General features: G+C 39.7%; 2 protein-coding genes across 2 annotated transcripts in view; one reads left to right on the forward strand and one right to left on the reverse strand.

The window, feature by feature from the left end:
* LOC131683235 (neurogenic locus notch homolog protein 1) overlaps positions 1–24,910 on the reverse strand; it is a 542,971-nt gene that overhangs the window by 266,947 nt on the left and 251,114 nt on the right. The window lies entirely within an intron of this gene.
* LOC131680415 (uncharacterized) lies at positions 11,682–12,443 on the forward strand. Its single transcript, XM_058961132.1, has one exon. The coding sequence runs from the start codon at positions 11,682–11,684 to the stop codon at positions 12,441–12,443; it is 762 nt and encodes a 253-aa protein (XP_058817115.1).

The raw sequence follows: 24,910 nt of genomic DNA on the forward strand, positions 1-24,910 counted from the left end.
ATTATCGTCATGAAGGCAACCCCATGCCTTGCTGTGGGAGTTGAAGTCACCTAAAACTAGCCTCGGTGCGGGTAGAAGTTCCGCAATATCGCAAAGCCGTCGGTGGCTAACTGAGGCTCTAGGGGGATGTAGGTGGAAGCAATGCAAAGGTCTTTGCCTTTAATTCTGGTTTGGCAAGCGACAACTTCAATGCCTGGTGTCGAGGGGAGGTCGATCCGATTGAAAGAATAGCACTTTTTGATCCCCAAAAGTACTCCTCCGTAAGAGTCTTCTCTATCCAAGCGAATAATATTAAAATCGTGGAAGTGTAGGGTTATTTCTGAAGTGAGCCATGTCTCGCATAGGGCAAATGCATCGCATTTCAAATTATTTAGTAAGATTTTAAACGAATCGATTTACGGGATAATGCTTCTGCAATTCCACTGTAGAACAGTGATTAAATCCTTGACCTCGTTCGATGAATTAGCCATCGAAGGATACAATCGCTGAAAGAAGGGGCCATTTCGCAGTGAACTGCATGAAAAATGTTTTTACTGCGGGGAGAAAGCTTATCAAGATACTTTTTTTCGATTCAGTTCGTCGAGATCGGCAAATGTCTGTGTGTGTGTATGTATGTGTGTGGGTGTGTGTGTGTGTGTGTCATTTAAACTCACACAATTTTCTCAGAGATGGCTGAACCGATTTTCGCAAACTTAGTTTCATCTGAAAGGTATAACGCTCCCATAAGCTGCTATTGAATTTTTAGTCGATCCGACTTCCGGTTCCGGAGTTACGGGTTGAAGAGTGCGGTCACACAGCAAATTCCCATATAAACTGGTACCACCATGATGTTCAAATGATGTAAAACATTAAAATTGATGTAACATTACTCTAGTTTGCGGGTCTGGATCACCAATGATCAATCAAAGCAGCTTTGACCACATTGGCCACCTATGACGGTTCATGACGCCCCCGGGGAACCCGCCAAGTTCCTAAGCTAATATCACACCCATTCCCCAACGAATTCTCTACCGATTTTTACAAACTTGATTTCAAATGAAAGATACAGTAATGCCATTGACTGCTGCTAAATTTCATTCGGTTCTAACTCTTGCTTCCGGAGTTACAGGGGTGTTAGTAAGGATACACTGGAATTTCCCATATAAATCGGTACAATCGTAATACCTCAGAGGCTAAAAACTATTGAAATGGTCACCAAATTACTTCTAATCGCAGATCTAGATCACTGATTGCCAATCAAACATTCTTTGAATATATTGTCCACTATCGACGATTCCGGAAGTCCGGAATTCCGGGCATATTCCACAATTAAAGTCACATCGTTTCTTCGGCGATGACTGAACCGATTTTCTCAAACCAAGTCTCAAATGGAAGGCAAAATATGCAGTTGAGTATTGCGTCGCCGCCCCTCCCCCCTCGCCTTGCCCTTACACCTCCCTCCTTTATCACTCCCCTCCCCTTGGACCACCCTCACGCCCGCATTTCCTTCATCCACCCCGTATACCGAAATAAGATGAAGGATTTCTGACGCATCCCCCACTCCCACTCTACTAACCCCCCATTCCCTCCACTTTCAAACCCATTCCACCAACATTTCAAAATATAATCACATGAAGATAACATTGAACTCATGCTGATTAAGCTAATTAAATATTATTCTTTTGCCTTTCTCATATAGAAAGGTTATGCAATTGCTCCAAAACCGACTTTCTAACCGAGGACCGGAGGGCCGAGTCTCATATAACATTCGACTCAGTTCGCCGAGATCGCAAAATATCTGTGTGTATGTAAGTGTGTATGTATGTATGTATGTATGTATGTATGTGTGTATGTATGTATGTATGTATGTATGTATGTATGTATGTATGTATGTATGTGTATGTGCGAATTTGTTAACAAAATGTCCACATCGGTTTTTCGGAGATGGTTGAACCGATTTTTACAAACTAAGATTCAAATGAAAGGTATACTATTCTCATAGGTTGCTATTGAATTTTATTTTAAACCGACATCTTGTTCCGGATTACGAGTTGAAGAGTATGGTTACAAAACAAAATTTGTTGATTTGTCCACATCGGTTTCTCGGAATTTTCTGAACCGATTTTGACAAACTTGATTTTAAATGGAAGGTCCATCAGCTGCTGTTGAATTTTGTGTGGATCCGAGTTCTGGTTCCTGAATTACAGGGTGATACGTACGATCACGCAGCAAATCTCGATTCTAACGAATTCTGCGATGAATGTAAAAAGGTAAAATTTTTGCCTTTCTCAATAGAAAGGTATTGCAATTGCTCTGAAAACCGACTTTTTAACGGAGGCCCGGAGGGCCGAGTGGCATATACCATTCGATTCAGTTCGTCGAGTTCGGCAAATGTCTGAGCGTGTGTATGTATGTGTGTGTATGTGCGTCTGTGTGTGTGCATGTGACCAAAAATGTCACTCATTTTTCTCAGAGCTGGCTGAACCGATTTTGACAAACTTAGTCTCAAATGAAAGATACAACGTTCCCATAGGCTGCTATTGAATTTCTGATGGATCCGACTTCCGGTTCCGGAATTACAGGGTGGTGAGCACGATCACGCAGAAAATGTCGATTTTAATAAACTCTGCAATGAATGTATAAAGGTTTTCATTTTCATTTCATTTCAGGAAAAATTTTCATTTTTCCAAAATATGACCACAACTGCTTCGATTTGTAGTATTAGGTCACTAACATCCATTCAAAGTCTTTTTGGCCACATTGGCCACCATCATCGGTTCTGGAAGCCCCGGCGGAAGTATCCAAATTCAGACTAACAGTCACATCGGTTTCTCGGAGATGGCTAGACTGATTCAACCAAACTTAGTCTCAAATGAAAGGTGTTGCGCCTTCGTAAATGGTTATTTAATTTCATCCCGATCTGACTTCCGGTTCCGGAGTTACAGGTTGTGGCGTGCGATCACATAGCAAATTGCGATTCAAACCGATACTCCGATGAAAGCAAAAAAGGTAAAAATTTCGCTAAAATGTCTCTCAAACAACTTAAATTTGCTGTTCTAGGTCACCGACGGCCAACCAAACTTTCGTTGACTACATTGACCACCATAGACGGTTCCGGAAGTGCCCGGGAAAAGCGGCCATCTTTCAAAATTGACGTACTCACATCAGTTTCCCGGAAATGGTTGGGCCGATTTTCACAAACACTGTCCCAAATGATAGCTATAGTATCCCCACAGATGTCTATAAAATTTCGTACGGAACGCTTGGATGCGTCCGAAAATATAGACTAATCCATCCGGTCACATATGAAATTCCCATAAAAGCCGGAACTCATTTTTTTTCAAAGGGGGGACCCCATGAAATTTCAGAAGTCAAATTCGTGTTTTTGATGCCAAACATCTTTAAAATGCATGAAACGTCGAGATTTTATGTCATCTCGAAAATTTTTTTTTATGAAAATCGACTTTTTGGGACTGCCGATTTCGCACCTTTTTTCAATTTAATATTAATGTAGCTGTTTTTTCTTTTACAAAATTTTAGAACACGAATAGTGATTTTTTTCTTGTATATTTGTCATGTCATGTATAATAATAAAATGTAATATATTCATTTGAAAGCTATAAAATGAATATAAACAACGCAAACATTCACGTGTTCATGATTGAGAAAGGCACAATTGCACCGCTAGGTGGATTAAAACAGGTTTTTTGTAAGAATACGGTCCACAATGTCAGAGAAATTTATTAAGCCAGCACTGTTTTCTTTCTCTGGCTGAGATATGGGAACACTTGGGGTTTTTCATGTTCCTGGAAGTGCTGGGAACTCCTTTTCTGAGCTCAGGTTACTGAGACCGGGAGCGACTTGCTTCGGTTTTGCACCAGTACTTCCTTGAGTAGTTATTTTATGGGGACCATGAAGAGACACCTTCTGGCCTTTACGACGAAGCTTGGAAGAGGAAATGTTCTTCCTTTTTCTACTACTTCTAGGCACAGCAGAAGATGTTCCCTCCTGGGGTTCATCACAGTCGCCTTCGTCAGTAGACAAGTTGGTAAAGATGTTCGCAGAGACAGGTGGCGCAGCTATCTTAAGCATTTCTGCAAAAGATCGCTTAGAGCGTCCCTGAAGGGAACGCTTAAGATTTTCCTCGCGCTGTTTGTACGCGGGACATGAAGGGATATCATGTGGGTTTCCCCCACAGTAGAGACACTTTTCGACATCTCTACCACAGGAATCATCCGCATGATTCCCACCGCATTTCCCACAGCGGGCTTTATTGCTACAATGGGAGGCTGTGTGTCCCAATTGTTTGCAATTAGTACAGTTCATGACCCGCGGCACAAAGAGGCGAACAGGTAGACGAACCTTGTCAAAGAGGAGGTAATTGGGCAGGGCAGAGCCGGCGAAGGTCACCCGATAAGAGTCTGAGTTGACGTATATTTTCTTGCCGTCAGCTGCGACTGATGCTGAATGCAAACATTTGCATTCCAGTATCTTCACTGGCCTAAGCATGGGGTCTTTGAAACAGCCAGTCCCATATTTTAGCAGGTCCTAGCAATGCAGACTCGAATCGGAAACGACCCCACTGACTTTAACCCTGCTAGCTGGAATATACACCCTGTACTCCTTCGTAAAGGGCTCGTAGCCAGCAATATCGTTTGCCTGAATTGAATGTTAACCACCACCCGAAGCTTATCAGGGCGAATTTTCGATATTTCTGTCACGGCCGAATACCGATCCGTCAGAACTCGAGAAATCTGCAACAGATTCAAACACTTTTTTTCTTTGGTCCGAAAGAAGATCACAAATGGCCCGGTGGCCGAGCTCGGATATACCTTAAGCCGGGGAGCCGATTTTATTTCGACGTCCATCTCACCTTGAGATGAACCGCCGTCAGGGGAAGTCATTTTTGCACGGGCCTATTGCCCAGTGCACGTTATTAAGACAACCAAGAAGGGGAAACGAAAACTAATACATAGCTTGTGTAGGTAACGGTATCCAGACGGCTTACTAGAAGAACACTGCTTCACTTGTCACTGACCGGCTAACGGTACTCAGAAACAGAAACACAAAAGAAGGGAAAAATACTGAAACCTCAACTAGTCGTAGAGTGTGCAAGAGAGTACAGTAGAGTGACCGATGACAAAAGACTTCTATCTCGACTGAGTGCTCGATAACGAATGATGATGTATCAGAAGATGTTGAAGGCTGTTTGGTAGTGGTGGTTGCAGGTGAGTTTGCTTTAGTTTTGGCGCATGGCTTACCGTAGTGTGCCGTCTGATTACAGAACTGACACGTCTGATTACAGAACTGACTGCGTCTGCCCATGATATGTGCATAGGGTTCTTTGTATGTAGTTAACACCTTGGGATGATTTGCCCTCGAAAGTCAAGTAAGACGGTATAGGTTGGTACAGCCGCATTCGCACCACCCGAACACCGTTGGTATGCCAGGGAAAAAGTTTCTCCTAGTATCGGTTGTGACGGATTCCACTTCTCCATACTTCGACATGAATCTTTTAATGCAATCCGAACTAGTACGAGGTGCCAAATCATGAAGTTTTATTTCAGTTAGATCGAGGTCCATATACACGGGGATCTTGGTTTTGACGTTTTCATATTCAACGTCATGTTGCATATTGTTCTTTGCTACGAATCTTTCTGCCTCGGCTAAGGAGTTGAACGTTATAAGAATTACTTGCCTCGTGTGGTGAAGCTGGACGTGTGAAACCTCGGTAAGATCAAGTTCCATTTTCACCTTGACCAACTGTTCCACCTCGCGCACTGAAGGTCTAAGACGAGTCTGCGAAAAATCAATCGTGATTGTGTTCTCCCGTAATGGGCGAAATTTATTTTGTGCACTCATTTCACTCACAGTTAGGTACAACGGAACTTTTCTGTGTCTATATTACACGTACACGTTAGAGCGGCGCGGCGGGGTAGTATAATTGTTTGTATGCAGTTCGCAAGCAGTGCGTTTTTTTGCTTCTGATCTGTACGAGATGAGGAAGCAGACTGTTACTAGTTCTAATAATTAGTGTAAAATTAGCGTCATCGGTTGTATATGCGACATACAAGGCTAGTCGTTTCCAGTATTTCGGTAGTGCTTATTTTAGACCGTTTAAAATAGCTTTAGTTAGTTTTAAATCGCGCGCAAATAACAAATCAATCGGCCCCTTATTCAATTGTTCGCGGAGAAAGAAATTAATACATAATTGTCGTTTAATTTGCTCTAATATACACGTTTATACACACTAAATATTACTTGTGTCAACGACCCTTCGGTCAACGCGCTTCAATCGGACAACATCTGCCCGCAAACCCATGGTTCCCTGACATGAGCCGTTCACGGACAACAGCCCTTGCTACCCTATCATAGTACAACGGCGAAATTGACAAAAGAAGTCAGGCAAACCGCAAGGAAGTGAGTCGAGTGCTGTGCTAGTAAAATAGTTGGTAACATTAAAAAGCTATTCTAGCTTAATTACTAAAAATTTATAATTTATAAGAGATTAAAATTAAGATCATTGAGGGCCTAAAAGTAGTTCCCGTACAAAAAGTGGTAAGAAAAATGAAATTCAGCATTTACACTCACTCGCTCCGCATAGCTGGGCTTCGCCCTACAATTACGTTGTGTCGAGCTCGTTCGATCTACCTTACTCGATCAATCCGCTGTACACATCCTGTTCACCAAGTACCACCGGACAAACAAACACTCTCGTCTCGTATGCAACTCGAGTACCTGTAAATGCCTCTATGATAGCTCCTAGTATGTTCGCAACATCCTACAAAGTCAGCTCCGCTCCACCAGTCGTATCAGGAGATACTACAATACCAATTGTTCCTCGGAGGGTCAATGCCCCGAGCGTGACGACATCGTACACACAGGATAACGAACCGGCACATACTGAAGACGTCTCTGGGCGATCTAGCCAGGCTACGAGTTCAAGCAGAGGTTCAAAGCAGAGACGCTTGCAGCTGGAATTGCAAAAGTTAGACAAAGATCACGAGCTAGACGAGCAAGAAGAAGCGAGAAGACGTGCTAATCATCGCAAACGATTCGAGCTTTTGATGGAGATGGAGGGGGCAGCGGGGCATCATCAGACGGCAGTATGGAAGAAGGAAAATGCATGAGCAAAGTCGAAGAATGGCTTTCCATGCAGGGTCAAGAGAGGCACGGTTCGAATAGACAAAACCAGACTGCAGGCTTACCCCCTCCATACTACACAACAAAACCAACAGTTTCCCAATTATCGGCGCATAACTACGCAGTCCCACTGAACCATCCACTGTGGCGACAAAGATATCCACAATCTGTCGGGAATCAGCGGCATACACAAACTGCCCAACAATTTATACTTATGATAGGTTCCACGCCAACACAACACCCAAACCTACATACTCGCCACGATGAAGATGATGACGGAATAAATTTATCACGAAGTCAGGTAGCTGCTCGTCAAGCCGTCTCTCGAGAGCTTCCAAACTTTTATGGCTCTCTCGAAGAGTGGCCTCTCTTTTACTCGACGTTTAACACGACCACAAACATGTGCGGGTATACTCAGGAGGAGAATCTGATTCGTTTGCAAAAAAGTCTCAGAGGTAAAGCCTATGATGCCGTTAAGTGTAGGCTGATGCATCCCTCCAATGTGCCGGGGATCATGGCCACATTAAAAATGCTGTACGGAAATCCTGAGGGCATATTACATAATTTGATAGCGAATATACATGCAGCACCGCCACCAAGGACGGACAGGTTGGATAGTTTGGTGGAATTTGCTCTCGCGGTACAAAATTTATGCGCAACAGCAGAGGCATGTCAACTCCACGAGTATTCATACAATGTAGCACTTCTCCGCGAACTGGTAGAAAAACTCCCACCACCTATCAAATTAGACTGGGCCAAACATCGCCGAACGCTTTCCAGTGTAAACCTAGCAACATTCGCCGCATGGCTCTATGATTTGGCAGAAACTATCTCACCGATAGTACCGATCTGTGGTGGCGAAATAAGGCCGTTTAAAGGAAACAAAAAACCCTGTTTATTTCAATGCTCACTCGGAGCAAACAGAAGAAGATATCGAGAGTCAGGCAATCCATACGCATCAAATAAAGCAAACGGGGAGCGTAGCCGAATGTCCGATTTGCAAAGAAGGCTGCACGTCCGCGGATAAATGTAAACGCTTTAATGAGCTAAGCTATAACTCACGGTGGACTGCAGTGAAACAGTTCGGATTGTGTCGAAGATGCTTGAAGAAACATAAGGGATTCTGTAAGTCGCATAACATTTGTGGCAGAAATGGATGCGTATTCAAACATCATCAATTACTGCATGACAACAAGCATGATGCTGAGATCTCTGCTAATCCTGAATCATTCAGTAGTACACAAAATATGGGTCTAACAGCATCGGTTCATGATTGTAATGCACATCACAACTATACACAAAAGATTTTGTTCCGAGTCGTTCCTGTAATACTGTATGGCTTGGGAAGAGAAGTGAGGACATACGCCTTTTTGAACGACGGATCAAAAATAACCTTAATGGATGCAGCTCTAGCCACAGAACTAAACCTGGAAGGTAAAACGGAGCCTCTACTCCTAAAATGGACAGGTGATAAATGTAGGCTGGAGGAAGAATCAAGAACGCTTAACCTAGAGATATCAGGGACGGAAGATTATCACAAAAGGTACCGCCTTCACGAAGTACGGACAGTTTCGAATCTTGCACTGTTCCACCAATCACTTCAAATGGAAGATCTAGTCGAGCGGTTCAGCCACCTAAGAGGAATTCCAGTGGCATCATACAAAAATGTGCAACCAAAAATTCTCATCGGGATCGACAACGCTAACCTTGGGTTTGCCATGAAAGGAAGAGAAGGTAAACTCCATGAACCTATCGCTACAAAAAACCTGTCTCGGTTGGATTGTCCACAGAGGATCAGATTTGTCGGGTGATGACTACGTGGGGCATCATAATTTCAGTAGCGAGTACACCGATAATATGCTAAATCAGGCAGTCCGGGAGTACTTTTCATTAGATAGTCTTGGAATGACTGTTCCAAACCGGATACTCGTATCTGAAGAGGACACGCGAGCACAAAGAATTTTTCAGTCGATAACAAAGACACCAAATGGTCACTACGAGACCGGCTTGCTATGGAGATATGACCAGGTACGCCTACCGTATAACAAACCTCAAGCAATGCAACGTTTCCGCGTCCTAGAATCTAAACTGTTGAAGCAACCCGAGCTAGCTGCTACAATGAGAATACAGATAGATGACTATCTTCAAAAGGGATACATCCGGAAGCTCACGGAAACTGAAATAAAGCAATGTCAAAGGCCAGTATGGTATCTGCCCATTTTCCCGGTGTTCAATCACAATAAACCGGGTAAGGTTAGGATAATGTGGGATGCAACAGCAAAATCACAAGGCATATCTCTAAATTCACTACTCCTGAAAGGCCCGGACCAACTTACATCACTCAACTAAGTCCTGTGCAAATTCCGAGAGAATCGAATTGCAATCTGCGGTGACATCCGCGAAATGTTTCACCAGGTTCTCATCTCCAAAGATGATCAGGACTGCCAAAGATTTTTGTGGCGAGAGAAACCGACCGACGTAGAACCCAGCGTGTATGTAATGCAGGTTATGACATTTGGCGCATGCTGCTCCCCGAGTTGTGCGCAATACGTCATAAATCACAACGCGAAACAACATGCAGATCGCTTTCCCAAGGCGGCGAATGCTATTCTATTCGGACACTATGTGGACGATATGCTTACGAGTGTAGAGACCATAGAGGAAGCTATCCAATTAGCACAGGATGTTCGACACGTGCATTCTCAGGCAGGATTTGAAATGCGTAATTGGTTGTCCAATTCTCCTTCCGTTCTACAGTCACTTCGTGGACCTACTACGGATCAAAAAAGTCTCAACGTTGGAAATGAGATGGCAACAGAAAAAGTTTTGGGTATGTGGTGGTGCACTGTCACGGACACCTTCACATACAAGCTATCAAGGAAGCAAAACGAAGATTTGCTATTGGGAAAACGAAAACCTACGAAGAGAGAAGTCCTTCGCATGCTCATGGCAATTTTTGATCCGCTGGGATTAATATCGAATATTCTTATTTTTCTGAAGGTACTTCTACAAGAAATTTGGCGGGCGGCTATTGACTGGGACGATATAATCCCAGAAAAGTTTCATGAGAAATGGGAGCAGTGGCTTGAAGTTCTCCCAGACGTGCAGAATGTTAGAATTCCCCGCTGTTACAGATGTGTGACTTCTCTGAATTCATAAACTATAGTTCAACTGCACACCTTTGTCGACGCTAGCGAGGCAGGTTACGCCTGTGTGGTATATCTACGCTTTCAAAACCAGGATAGCATTGAGTGTTCAATAGTTGGAGCAAAGTCTCGTGTTGCACCATTGAAGTTTCTATCAATACCACGTTTAGAGCTTCAGGCGGCCTTAATCGGGTCAAGGTTAGCAGACGCTATTACTAAGGCATTATCGTTGAAAATAAATCAGCATATATTTTGGACTGATTCTAAAGATGTCCTTTACTGGATACGATCGGACCACCGACGATACTCTCAGTTTGTCGCGTTTCGTGTTAGTGAGATACTCGAAACCACTAATATTGACAGTTGGTGATGGCTTCCCTCCAAAGAAAATGTTGCTGATGAGGCAACAAAATGGCAACGACGACCAAGTACAGAGAGCAGCAGTAGATGGTTTTCTGCCCCAGGATTTCTCTGGAAGATAATCGAGCACTGGCTTATAGAACCATTACTCATCCAAGCTACCAAAGAAGAACTTCGGATGAACGTATATTTTCACGAAATGGATTCACGACCCCCCATAACAATGGAGAAGTTTTCCAGATAGAAACACCTTCTTCGTGTAACAGCTACGGTATGGAGATTTGTAATTAACATTCGATGCAAGAATGAAAGACGTACAACAGGCCCATTATCCAAACAGGAGCTGAAGCAGGCGGAAACGTATTTATTGAAACTGGTACAGCAAAGGGCGTTTCCAACGGAAAGAAGTATACTCTCTAGCAAGTTAGACCAGACGAAGAGCATCCAAGAATCGAGTCCACTTTTTCGCGAGAACCCGTATCTTGACGACCAAGGACTAATCAGGCGGCGTGGTAGAACCAACTTATGCGAATACACCACAACTGATGCGAGAAATCTTATAATTCTTCCAAAAAACGATCATGTCACGATGCTTATCGTGCATGACTATCATGAACGATATCATCATCGCAATCATGAAACAGTTGTTAATGAGATACGCCAGAGGTACTACATCCCAAAACTAAGAGTAGCATACCGGAAGACTAGAAACCAATGCCAGCTATGCGAAAATCGCTATTCTGTCCCCCAAGCTCCTCCAATGGCTAACCTCCCACCAGCCCGATTAGCAGCATTCGCGAGACCCTTTTCGTACGTTGGTGTCGATTACTTCGGTCCTATGCAAGTCGTCGTAGGGCGAAGGAAGGAAAAACGCTGGGGAGTTCTCATAACTTGTTTAACGGTAAGGGCAATACATCTGAAACTTGCGCATTCTCTAAGCGCTGACTCATGCGTGTTGGCGTTGCGAAATTTTATGGCGCGACGAGGAGTTCCAATCCAAATCTATAGCGATCGTGGAACAAATTTTCAAGCAGCCGCAAGGAGTTAAAAGCCATGTTGAAGGATCTGGATCAAGACAGACTGTTACTTGAAATTGTTAGCGCTCAAACAGAATGGACTTTCCTTCCACCCGCATCACCGCACATGGGTGGATCGTGGGAACGATTAATTCAAACGGTAAAAGTAAATCTTGATCAAATTAGGCCAGAACGTAATCTGACGGACGAAATCCTTTATAATCTACTAATGGAAATTGAAAACGTCGTCAATTCCCGCCCCCTTACACACGTGCCCTTGGACGATCCAGAAGCCCCTGTTTTAACTCCGAATCATTTTATTCTGGGTTCATCTAGCGGATTCAAACCGGCAACACAGCTGGACGACAGGCATGCGGTATTGAAAAGATCTTGGCGTATTTCACAAATAGAAGCAAATTTGTTCTGGAAGCGCTGGGTTCGCGATTACTTGCCAGTCATTTCAAAGCGAACAAAATGGTTCAAAGAAGTGAAGCCGATAACAATAGGAGACATTGTGGTCATTGTCGACAATCAACTCCCCCGGAATTCTTGGCCCAAAGGGCGCGTCATTGCTGTGAATAGGAGCAAAGATGGACTAATAAGATCAGCAGCAGTTCAAACAGCAGGTGGCATTTATGAACGTCCGGCAGTTAAGTTGGCAGTCCTAGACGTTCAGCGCGAAACACAGGTAAACCAGATTGGATCAATCGGTGTACGGGGTGGGAGTGTCAACGACCCTTCGGTCAACGCGCTTCACTCGGACAACATCTGCTCGCAAACCCATGGTTCCCTGACATGAGCCGTTCACGGACAACAGCCCTTGCTACCCTATCATAGTACAACGGCGAAATTGACAAAAGAAGTCAGGCAAACCGCAAGGAAGTGAGTCGAGTGCTGTGCTAGTAAAATAGTTGGTAACATTAAAAAGCTATTCTAGCTTAATTACTTAAAATTTATAATTTATAAGAGATTAAAATTAAGATCATTGAGGGCCTAAAAGTAGTTCCCGTACAAAAAGTGGTAAGAAAAATGAAATTCAGCATTTACACTCAACTAACCTATAACCACCATAGGTTCAGCGAAACGCTTACCACAGAAACTAATAGTTTAAACGGTACCGGTAAAAGTTAGGTGAGCAAAATAATGTAATTGCAGTGATCATTTCTATAATTTCTACAATTGTATTACCGTTAGGTTCTCAGGATCAAGTCGTTCTTGATATTGATAAGGCGTAGGAAACGCGAAACGAACAGAAGAACACTAAACGCAAGACACAAATTTGATTTAATGAAATATTTTACATGAACTCGGCTATTTCAGGAAATTTTTAACTCCGCTATTCAATAAAGAATTAAAAATTTGGAAATCTCTTCTGCTGCGTTTACGCCCAATCAACAACTTGTATTAAGACATCTTCAATTACATAGCTATTACGATATCTATTTCGACAAATATCTCGAGAAGCTTTTCATGATATTGTATTGGTTTTTGGAATGTCGTGTTTCGTCGGAATAATAAAATCGTTCACATACCGTTTGATTAAATTAAACATACGCAACACTCCCGACTATCTGCAATCCAGAGCAGAAGCTGGTTTTTTTTACAAACCGAGCATTTCCAAATTTATTCACCAAACGATAAATCTATCAAAAACTCTCGGCAGCCGGCTTCCCAGAGCAATGAACACATGATAATACTTCTGCGAGTTGCATACCCGATCAGAAAACCATGTCAAAAATATATCAAAATTTTTGCTCGATTTGATATTTATATCATTTATATATATATATATATATATATATATATATATATATATATATATATATATATATATATATATATATATATATATATATATATATATATATATATATATATATATATATATATATATATATATATATATATATATATATATATATATATATATATATATATATATATATATATATATATATATATATATATATATATATATATATATATATATATATATATATATATATATATATATATATATATATATATATATATATATATATATATATATATATATATATATATATATATATATATATATATATATATATATATATATATATATATATATATATACTAAGGATGTAAAGCGCAAAACAGGAACGCCCCAGAAAAAAATTAACAAATTATAAAAGTACGCTGAACTAACTACGAGTTCTAAGTTAGAACAACTTCTAACAAGTAGCTGCGACGGTAATAATAATAATCAAATAAGTAACACAGTGAAATTAAATGCAAATTGCACTAATGAGAATTATCTTTAACAAGAAATTATTTGATTTATTAATTAAAAACAGAAAAAAAATATTTGGATTTATGTGATACAATTTTCAGATATAATTACTGTCCTCAATTAGATATACATTATCTTAAATATCCGTTTGTGTGATATAATTATTATATCAAACCAAGACTCAACAAAAAGACTTTATATCAAAATAGACTGAGATATAATAAGATATAACCGATGCATTTTCTTGGTATAAAAACTTGATATTTTAACAACTATCCAGCTATATTTTATAGCAAACAGAGATATATATTTTTCCATGATATAATATCTTATTTTGATATAATTTTGATGTTGATTTCTGATCGGGTAGATCGTATCACTTATCAAGGTGAATCCAGATTGATGTAACTCTTTACCCCATCCTACTAACAAAAACTTCTTTCAAACGTGGAGATGGAGAGGTTTACACGGAATCCATAACGTTTGTTACACTAACGTTCCTTTCTTTCCCTATGACTGAAAGGACGTGGCCGGCGCCGTTATTGGCATTTCAAAGTATAGAACTCTCGAAACGTGCACATTGAAAATGGATAGCTACTGCGAGACCCCATTCGTTGATTCTCTGTGCAATTTCTGTGCTCTGGTCAATCACGGAGTAGCAACTACGAATTGTGCGGTCATCATGCTCATGCAAACGTTCGATTGATTCACTGCACTATTAACAAGCAAAGCGATTGATTAGGTACTGGTGTCGACCCAGTAGTAATTGCATGATCCACAGCTAGACAGAGCGCTCAATGAAATCATTCCACGATAGCTGCTATTTTTCTTTTTATGGAATGGATTTCCAGTAAGACGAAAAAAGCTACTAGCAAGAGAACTCAAGTAGAAGCAGATGCACCAAAACGCCGATGTGCCTTTTGAGAGGTACCAATGAGAATTCTTCGGGTCCCGGATTGAAAGACGATTTAAGCCGAGAAGAAGCGCTGGTAACCATTGTTTCATCGATATTGACGAGGCACTCTTGAGAGATAAAAAACCATCGGAAGGTACAATTGGGAGACTCGACTGTATTAAGTTTTGTTTGTCGCATTCCGATTGAGGATGAGTATACGTTGCAGTTATGGTTGCGGTCGGTCATAACTGCGATCTGGAGCATAGTGAATAGCGAAGACTGAATAAATAGAAATATATTAGGCTTACAGGAGAAAAACCAAAACAAATCAAGCATTTTCCTCGACTTCCCAAAACACCAGGACAGTTAATGCAAAACCAGGACATGTACTGGGGAACCAGAACATATGGTCACCCTAATTGTGTCCTACGGAATGCTCGACGTGTATATAAATGGCGATCAAACACCTTAGCTAAGAAGAAAAAACAAATTTATGTTGCGAAACAGGGTCAAACGTCTCCGAACAGAAAAATCAGTTGATGCCAAGCTTCTTGAACTGCTGTAGAGAAAAAGCTACCAGTACACTGTTTGCCATAGCGTCAAATATTTAATGAAGCAAAATTTGATCAAATAGCCCTGTTTGACAAACAGATTTGACAAGGTCAGTACACGAGATCAACTGTTTAACAAACTTTTTCATCAAATATTTGCATTGATGCGTTACCGGACATTACATTGTTTTCAAACATAATAAAACAAGTTTGATGGACCAGTACACTGTTTGTCAAATGTAGTTAAACCGTTGTTTACGTCAAATAGGGTGACCATACGTCCTGGTTTCCCAGGACATGTCCTGGTTTTACATTGACTGTCCTGGTGTCCTGGGAAGTCGAGAAAAATGCTTGATTTGTCCTGGTTTTTCTCCTGTAAGCCTAATATATTTCTATTTAATCAGTCTTCGCTTTTCACTATGCTCCAGATCGCAGTTACAACCGACCGCAACCATAACTGCAACTTATACTCATCCTCTATCGGAATGCGACAAACAAAACTTAATAAGTCAAATCTCCCAATTTTACTTTCTGATGTTTTTTTAATCTCTCAAGAGTGCCTCGTCAATATCGATGAAACAATGTTTACCAGCGCTTCTTCTCGGCTTAAATCGCCTTTCAATCCGGGACCCGAAGAATTCTCTTTGGTACCTCTGAAAAGACATATCGGCGTTTGGGTGCTTCTGCTTCTACTGGAATCCTCTTGCTAGTGGCTTTTTTCGTGTTACTGGAAATTCGTTTCATAAAATGAAAAATATCAACTATCGTGGAAAATTTTATTTAGCGCTCTCTCGAGCTGGGGATCATGGAATTACTACTGGGTCGACACCAGTACCTAATCAATCTGCACGATCTACACCTGGGTACTATTAATAAATTTATTGCAACCATCATGTCGGAATACGTAAGATGGAATCCTTTAAGGTTGAAACCTGGAGAAATTTTTTCTAGATATTTCCAACGGTGTTTGTTTCGTGAGAATGCGAGTGTCGGAACCTATTCCTTCATATCTGAACTTTCAATTCAAAGCAAAACGCGGGAACAAATGTCAAATCACGCTGTGCACGCATGAAGGACAGACCCCTGCGTGCCCTACGTTGTTACACAAGAAGACACACTTCGAGAAACCATGCACACAAACCTCTAACGAAGCAATATCAACTGCAAGCATCACACAGCCCTTTATCAACATCAACTAAACCAGAAAGCACCGGAGTTGCAGCTCAGGCACCAACGAATACTGGAACAAGAGAACCTACGCACAGCGTGTCCGATCATTGTGATGCGCCTACTAATTTCCAATCAACTGATAGCACCACCGATAATAAAGTCAATAACAATTCAAACCAGGTAATCGTGAAAACCCATACAACATTAACAGCGAGTATAGCATGAACGAAAACGATAATCCGAGAGAAAGCGGACTAAATGATCCACAAGCAACAAGAGGCCATGAAATAAATAGATCTTCAACAAAAAATAAGATCTTTACTCAAAGTAACAAATCGCGTACACAAGATCCGATGGATATACAATAAAATTCGATATATTTATTTTTATTTACACATTGATAATATTAAAAGATCCACGGCTCAGGTAATGCATTGAGGCGTACCAAATAAATGAAATAGCTAATGGACTATTAACATGCCGTCACGCTTGGACGCTGAATAGCGACTAACCGCCGAGTCTAGCATCCTACATCATAGGGAGTATGGAATGTCGCGCTCAAACCAGTGCTGCGAAATTTCAAAATCAGTTTCTGCTTGTATTTACCGAAACCAAAATTCAGATTCAGCGCCTCCCTCATTCATTAACTTTCCAACTGACTGAAACTTCATGCAGAATGGAATGCTTGAGTGCAGAGGAAATATAAATTCCAAGGCATTTATTTGTTTTTATGTGGACAGTTTGAAGGCAGAAGCTGAATTGCAAAATCTATATCTGGTGCACTTTTGCTCAATAATACCTCTCATAGGTAGAACGGAAACAAAATTCAGTTTGCTTCTGAAACCGAACATGTCCGAACCTGAATACGCTGTGTCGGGAGAACGAATGACGAGGAAAACGAACCAAACATTTCATTCATCGCGACGAGCATGAATTGAATTTTGTTTTCTTTCAAGTTCACGCAGGGATGTCAATTTTTTCAAGCTCTGGCTTAAATTAATATTATTTACACCAACCTATCCACCAGTTTTCATATAACAATCGATTAAACGGAGAAATTTTTGGTAATAACGGTAGGTTTTGCAGCTCTCAAATCGAGAGATAATGGTTGTCATTGTCGTGTTTTTAGTACTGAAAACTCCTCGTCGGTCCTGCACGGACCATCTCAGCATGAAACGTTTGCTGATGGTGGTGTAGCAAGAACTGCCTTTGTTGTCTTGGTGATCGAATTCCGACGAAAGACTTTCTGGCAGAGCTCTTCCTCCCAGACTCCCAGAACTTTTTTACTGACGAAGCTCTGCCTACCAGACCCCAGAACTTTTAACCTGCCGAAAACATGCGGAAAAGGCAATGTCGATTGAGAGGTAGCGGGGGGAAGCAGTACCCTTTCGAGTGTCCTGGTTTTTTACTTGTCTCATATGGTCACCCTACGTCAAACAAATCGCTATGAATTTTTACGAGTGCAAACACATAAAATATTTGTGTTAGTGCAAGGAAACGAAACGATTTTTCAGAGAATTTGCATTACATATATTTATAAATAACTTATAACCCAGTTCTTTTCAAAGCAGCTATATTACACACTTTTGTTCGTGATTATGCAGAGTGATATTTTGCACCTCGAAATCATTAACGTCCTCATCGATTTCTTGTAGAGGATTTCAGTGACAAAATGCCGATGAATTCGCTCGAGGTCAAATTGGAAATCAAGTAGTAAAATTTCCTAGGAATGAAAAGTCACCACTTGCGGCTGAGCACCCAATATATTGGATTAGAAATGTAATGTACTGTAGATAGAAATTTAATTATAAAAAATAGGAAGATTTGAATTGGACAATGATCATGAAAATAAATTCTTTACAACAAAGAGGATATAAAAATTAAATTTAAATTTTTAAGATTCAAATGTTTGATGACTGTAAAATTTAAAGATTCAAAAATAAAAATTTAAAGATTTGAAATTGAAACATTAGAGGATTTAGTTTTTTTAAATAAAGAAGTGTAAAATTAGAAAAAAAAATTTTTTCTTGTTTGAGCAATTAAATTAGATTAGATTTAAAAATTATAATTAAAAAATTCCAAAATATTTAATATTTAAAATCTTAAGCTCTAAAAATTCGTAAAGTTTTAAATTTTCTGTTTAATTTTTTATCTCACAAACTTAAAAATACGAAAATTTCGAAAAACCTTTGGTTCACAAATTTTGAGAATAAATAATTTAACAATCTAAAAATTTAAAAGCGTGTAAATTTATCAATTTGAAAACTTAAGAATTTAAACCTGGAACCTAGTAAAATTAAAAATTAGCTAACTAAAAAAATAAAATTAAGAAGCACCTAATAAAATACAGGAAATCTAAGAATAAAAAATTAAAGCAATTAAAGCACATGAAAAAATACAAAAAAAAATCTGGAAATTAAAAATAACAAAATAGATAAAATCATCGAAAAATTAAAGAATTAAAAAATCAAGAAATAAAATATCACAAATTTTTTAACTAAAAAAATTCAAGGATCAAAAAATTTAAAAAATCTTAATATTTAAAGAATTAAAGAATTAAAAAACTAAAACATTAAAAAATCAAAAAAATAAAACTACGGAATTAGAAAATTGAAAAATTAAAAATTTAGAAGATTAAAAAACTAAAGAATTAGATAAAATATTAAAAATATAGGAATCATAAAAAATTAATGATTTATAAATCAAAGAATAAAAAAAATTAATAAAAGTTACAGAACCAAAAATTTAAAAATATCATGAATTTAAAATTTTGAAAATTGAAAAATTGATATGAGGTTTTCGCAAATTTTTATCGAAATCATAACTCGTGATAGAGTTGACCAATGTGGATGCCATATACGTCAAAGGAACCGGATATTTCTCTAGTTCATACTAATGGAGACTGGTCCACCAGTTTTTTAATATTTACATGGAAATTTTTTTAGGACTAACCTTAAACTGTTTTAAAAGGTGTAGAATTCGTGCTGTACTCATGCTCAAGTAATCTGAGGTTTGGCCAATCTTCCCCAAGAGCCCTGAAGCCGGTCACAAGATGCCAATAATGAATGCTCATTGGTTGAATTGGAAAAATGAATCCAAGAATGGCAAAATCAATGTATGTACTATGTACTATGGACGAGGGAATTCTTCATGAATTACGTTGCTTTGTGTACTCATAACTAGTCTATATTATTTCTGACAGCGCTGCCAGCATGGGAAGCTGGAAGTGGATTTAAAAAGAAAATGTTCCTAGCGTGCCTTGCTAAGCGTTGTGCATAAAGCAAGAGAGACAGCAAATCTAAGAACCAGGTTATAAGGAGAAAACAAAAATCTGATGTCGATTTTATTACAAAACTACGATCAGTTATATGGAGAAGAATTGTGCCCTACAGCTAGATGCTCAATGTGCAGTGAAAAACGAAGTCTGCAAGAATTCGGAAATGGTGAAACCACAGAATGTTTAGAAAATTTTATCTATGTAGTAGATGCAATGAGAAAGACAGTGGGATAGATCCCATTCTAAATATTTTAAGCGATGCGGTTTGTGTTGTGTCCCAAAAATAAAGACCACAAAATGACTATATACTATTTATTTATATACCTTCCACTATCGACTGTTCAACGACTGCTTCATTTGTAATAGTTGTTTACAGTATAAAGAAAATTCTGGTTATACACAAAAATAAAGTAAAAACAATTAGAATTAGAATATCCTCACAGAAGAGTTTTCAGTTTTAGCTAATGCTCCCTTTGGAACCATATTCTCCACGTTGTTGGACACGTCGAATTATAGAAGTTGTGATATGATAAAAATGACCCTCTGTGACAACATTCCAGATTCATCGGAACTGACCATTACGACCAAATGGCCTCCAAACTTGTTTTTAATACCTTCAACCATCTTTTTTTAATTTCATTTTGTAATTTTATTGAGCACGACAACCTGTTAGTACAGACTTTGAATCAAGTCAAGGAAGTGAAGCTCAGTGGATTGATTTTGATACGCCGCATGATGAAAGTTTGCAATTTGATAAAAGTGACCCTCCAGACCATATTGCGGATCATACTCCGGATTCACCGGAAATAAGCATTGTTTTCAAATTGACTCCAAACTTTTTTTTTAATTCGTTCATTTGACACGGCTCAATGCGTTAGCTTAGAGGAGCCATGGGTCTTTTATATATTTACAATATGTAAAAAAAGCCACCTCGTACCCCTCCTGAGCCAATTGCAAAAGGCATGTCGCAATACGGAAAAGTAAAATCCGTTACACCTGATACTTGGAGAAACTTCTTCCCGGGAACTCCTAACGGCGTTTTTGTAGTGAAGATGCGGGTTGAAAGGCCTATACCCTCCTACTTGGCAATAATACTCAAAACTCATGGAACTACAACTATGCAAACTACGCTATGCACCCATGAGGGGCAAACTCCTACGTGCAAGTACACTCAAGTTTTTTTTACGCGGTTTTTTTTTGCGCGGTATTTTTTTACGCGGTTTTTTTACGCGGATTTTGAAATTTACGCGGTTTTCATTTACGCGGATTTTGAAATTTACGCGGTTTTCATTTACGCGGTTTTTGAAATTTACGCGGTTTTCATTTACGCGGTTTTTGAAATTTACGCGGTTTTCATTTACGCGGATTTTGGAATTTACGCGGTATCCATCAATGAGGTTCCCTTTATCGCGGATTCTTAAATTTAAGTGGTCTTCATTTACGCGGATTTTGAAATTTACGCGGTTTTCATGTACGCGGATTTTGAAATTTACGCGGTTTTCATTTACGCGGATTTTGAAATTTACGCGGTTTTCATTTACGCGGATTTTGAAATTTACGCGGTTTTCATTTACGCGGATTTTGAAATTTACGCGGTTTTCATTTACGCGGCTCGTATCCCCCGCGTAAAAAAAACCTGAGTGTATTGTAATCGGACAGCTCATCATGGACAACCTTGCGCGAAAGATGCAGAGGAAAATGCATCTCAACCGATTGCCAATCATCTACGGCAAACCAACCTAAAACAGAGTTTTCAATACCAATGCCTGAACCACAAACGGTGGCCAAATTTGTGGCAGCTGTTCAGACCATAATGACAACCGCAAAAGAATCATACAGCACCCCAAAAGCACCTGTAAGGAACATCGGCAACGAATGCAGTAACAATGACGACGGATTTACACTGATCAACAATAAGTTCAAGAAGCAAGGGGGAACATCTGATCCCGGACACCAAGCCAGCTTCGACCGGGACGTGAAAAACAAGAGAGAATTAAGACCTCGCGAAAAAAGGTTTCCGCTCGCAATAAAAAGTTGCGCGCGAGATCCAATTAATTAATTCTTGTTTGTATTTTTATTTTTACATGTATTGTAAACGTATAAAAGATCTACGGCTCCGTTAAGCTACCGCTATGAGCCGTGTCAAATAAACGAATTAAAAAAATATGTAAAAAATAAAAATCACAATACATTTTATTTTGAGCCTGTAAGATCCCGTGCGCGCAACTTGCTATTGCGAGCGGAGATCTTTTTTCGTGTCGGGTAGATGTTCCTTCTCTCGCCAATTTCGGGGTTATCCATGTCTCTCTCGTTGTCGTTTACGCCCGTATCAGCATCTTGATCACTGCCTTGATACTCGCGATCATCTGTTCTTCCTGGCTTATTGCCCTTGCGGGTCACGAATGTAAACACTCCATCCTTGGTGGTAGTTTCTTCACTGGTGGTATTAGTTGTTAAGTTTGAAGTACTTGACGCAGCTTTTACAGTTGCCATTATTGCCTGAACAGCAGCCACAAATACGGCAACCGTTTGCGGTTCAGGTGATATTGGAGCTTGGGTGTTGGCATTTCTTTCTGCAGGTGAGCTTTCCTCAGCGGTTTCTGGGCAGGGTTGTCCGTAGTGTGCCGTTTGTTCACAGAACTGGCATGTATTCGTTTGTCCTTGATATGTACAAAGAGTTCGCTGTGTAATGGTATCACCCCCATCTGTTTTGTACTGCAGGGTAAGATAGAAGGGAATGGGTTGGTCTACCCGCATTCTCACCACAAAGACACCATTTGAAATACCTGGGAAGTAGTTTCTCCATGTGTCCTCCGTAATAGATTCCACTGCTCCGAAATTCGACATTAATTTTTAATTGCCACTTTGCAAGTAAGTGGAGATAAATCATGTAATTTAACTTCAATATTTCCATTATCCATGTATATAAAGATCTTGATTTCAATGTTGTCACAAACAAGTACGTGTTTCAAGTAGTTCTGCAAAATAAATCTTTTCGCCGGGGCGAATTTGTTGAAGGTTATCAGCACCGCATGCCTGACGTGTTAAAGCTGTATGGAGGTGACTTCCGAAAACCGAAGCTGCATTTTCACCTTCAGCAGATGTTCTACATCACGAATACTTGGTCTTACGCGAAAAGACCTGAAGTCAATCGCCACTGTAATAGGCCGAATAATCACGTTTTGTTGATGAGACTCAGTCATCTTGAAAAATCACCCAAGAATACAAATAACGGTATCCTTTGTTCTTCAAACAATGCACCCAAGTAACTGTGTTTTGCGTTCGCTTTGCACTGGCTCGGACAGAAGCAGGAGCACACTGAGTATCGTGACCGCTGTCTTTGATGACTGAAAATAGACTGACTCCAAACTTGTTTTGAATACCTTAAGTCATTTTGTAAGGCTCAGTAGATGTTTTATGATACGTCGCTTTATGAAGGTTTGCGATTTGATAAAAAATGACTTTGGCACCATATTCCGAATTCACCGGAACTGATCATCGCGGCCTCCCAACTTGTTTGAAAGCATTCAATCATCTTGTGAAGCTCAATAAATGTTTTTTAACACGTCGCATCATGAAGGTTTTCGATTTGATGAAAAGGCCCTCTGGTACCATATCTCAGATTCGCCGGTGAAACGGTCGTGTTCGTAATGTGAAAATGGTCAGTTTTGGATCTTATACATAGTTTTCTGCCACTTCTACTCGATAAGTTTGACAAACTGCAGCGCCACATTGTTTAATGTTTTGACAAACGGGTCAGTACACTGTTTGACAAATACACAAAAAATCGCGTTGACAAACACGAATGAAAAGTTTGGAAAATTATGTTTGATCAAATATTTGAAGAGCCAGTACACAGCAGTTCAAATTTATTTCACGAAAGATATCAAATATTTGCTGTTATGACAAACAGTGTACCCGTAGCTTAACATTGTAGTTCACAATATCATGGCAAATGCGTTGAAAAAAACAAAAGGATGTAGATATAATGAATAAACTAAAAAGTTTACCCTCGGAGCCTATCTCCCAGGTCCAGCAGCTTTTCGCTATGTCCAGAGAACAAAAGTTTTAAATTTAATGTTTATGAGTTTTACCGCTAAAGAATCTATTTTTGTAGTATTTATAAGTATTTTCCACGTCCAACAAGTTACATTTTATGAAAATTGATTGAAGAGTAATAGAAATATATGCACGATAAAATGATGAAATTTAATTTAATATGACAAAAGGCCCCATAACCCCAACTTCTTGTATTCGGACAAAGTGAAAAACATTCCGTTCGATTTCTGAGATTTTTTCACATTGGAAAACAATTTACAATATTTTTCAAAATTTTCAGGCGAGGTGGTCGGTTCCGACAGCATGAAGTAACAAGTTACTTTACGCTTGTCCGGACATGCCGTAGACTCAGGCGAATCGCATTTCTAATGCCAAAAGATCCTGACTCCTACGATAGCAGATAAAAAGTTAAGTCACCGGTGAGCTCTAAGCTTGCATATATGATCCTTCCACGCTTTTCTAAACTTTCTCCCTTCAACTTCTTGCTCTCCCTTGAGTACTATGGCTCTTAATATTGAAAAATATACTTCACCTTCCAGTCCCTTGCTAATTAAATGTCGTAACAACTGTTGACAAGTGGGCGGGAGTCTAGGAATGTCCAAATGATGTGAAATTCGGTATCTGAGCTTACTTTGACATTTGTCACAATATGAGAGGGGGGCCTTTGAGAATCCAAAAAAAATTGCGATGCCCTAACCTTTATGCTGCTTATTAATACGATTCTTCTTTAAAGCACACATTCCCGAAACTATTATCACTGCAGCTTCTCTAGCAAGAATCCTTGGTTTTTGCAACGCATTATTCATGCTATTGTGAACTACAGTGATCGATACAGTGATCGATTAGTTGGTAATTTAAAACTGGAACCAGATTCACATAGGTTAAAGCTGGCGATTGATATGGTGACAAAAATTGTGCACCGACGAAACCCAACTTGTCGACAACAACCTCGAAGCACCCGATTTCGTCAGTCGACTGGGAAATTTATGAACCGTCAAATTTTCTGTGGGGCCGTTTTTTTCCACACGTTTATTTGACACGG

The sequence above is a fragment of the Topomyia yanbarensis genome, chromosome 2, assembly GCF_030247195.1.
Source record: "Topomyia yanbarensis strain Yona2022 chromosome 2, ASM3024719v1, whole genome shotgun sequence".
Lineage (NCBI taxonomy): Eukaryota > Metazoa > Arthropoda > Insecta > Diptera > Culicidae > Topomyia > Topomyia yanbarensis.

Coding starts and splice junctions, on each gene's coding strand:
- LOC131680415 (XM_058961132.1), top strand. CDS start 11,682: ATGTTGAAGGATCTGGATCAAGACAGACTGTTACTTGAAATTGTTAGC.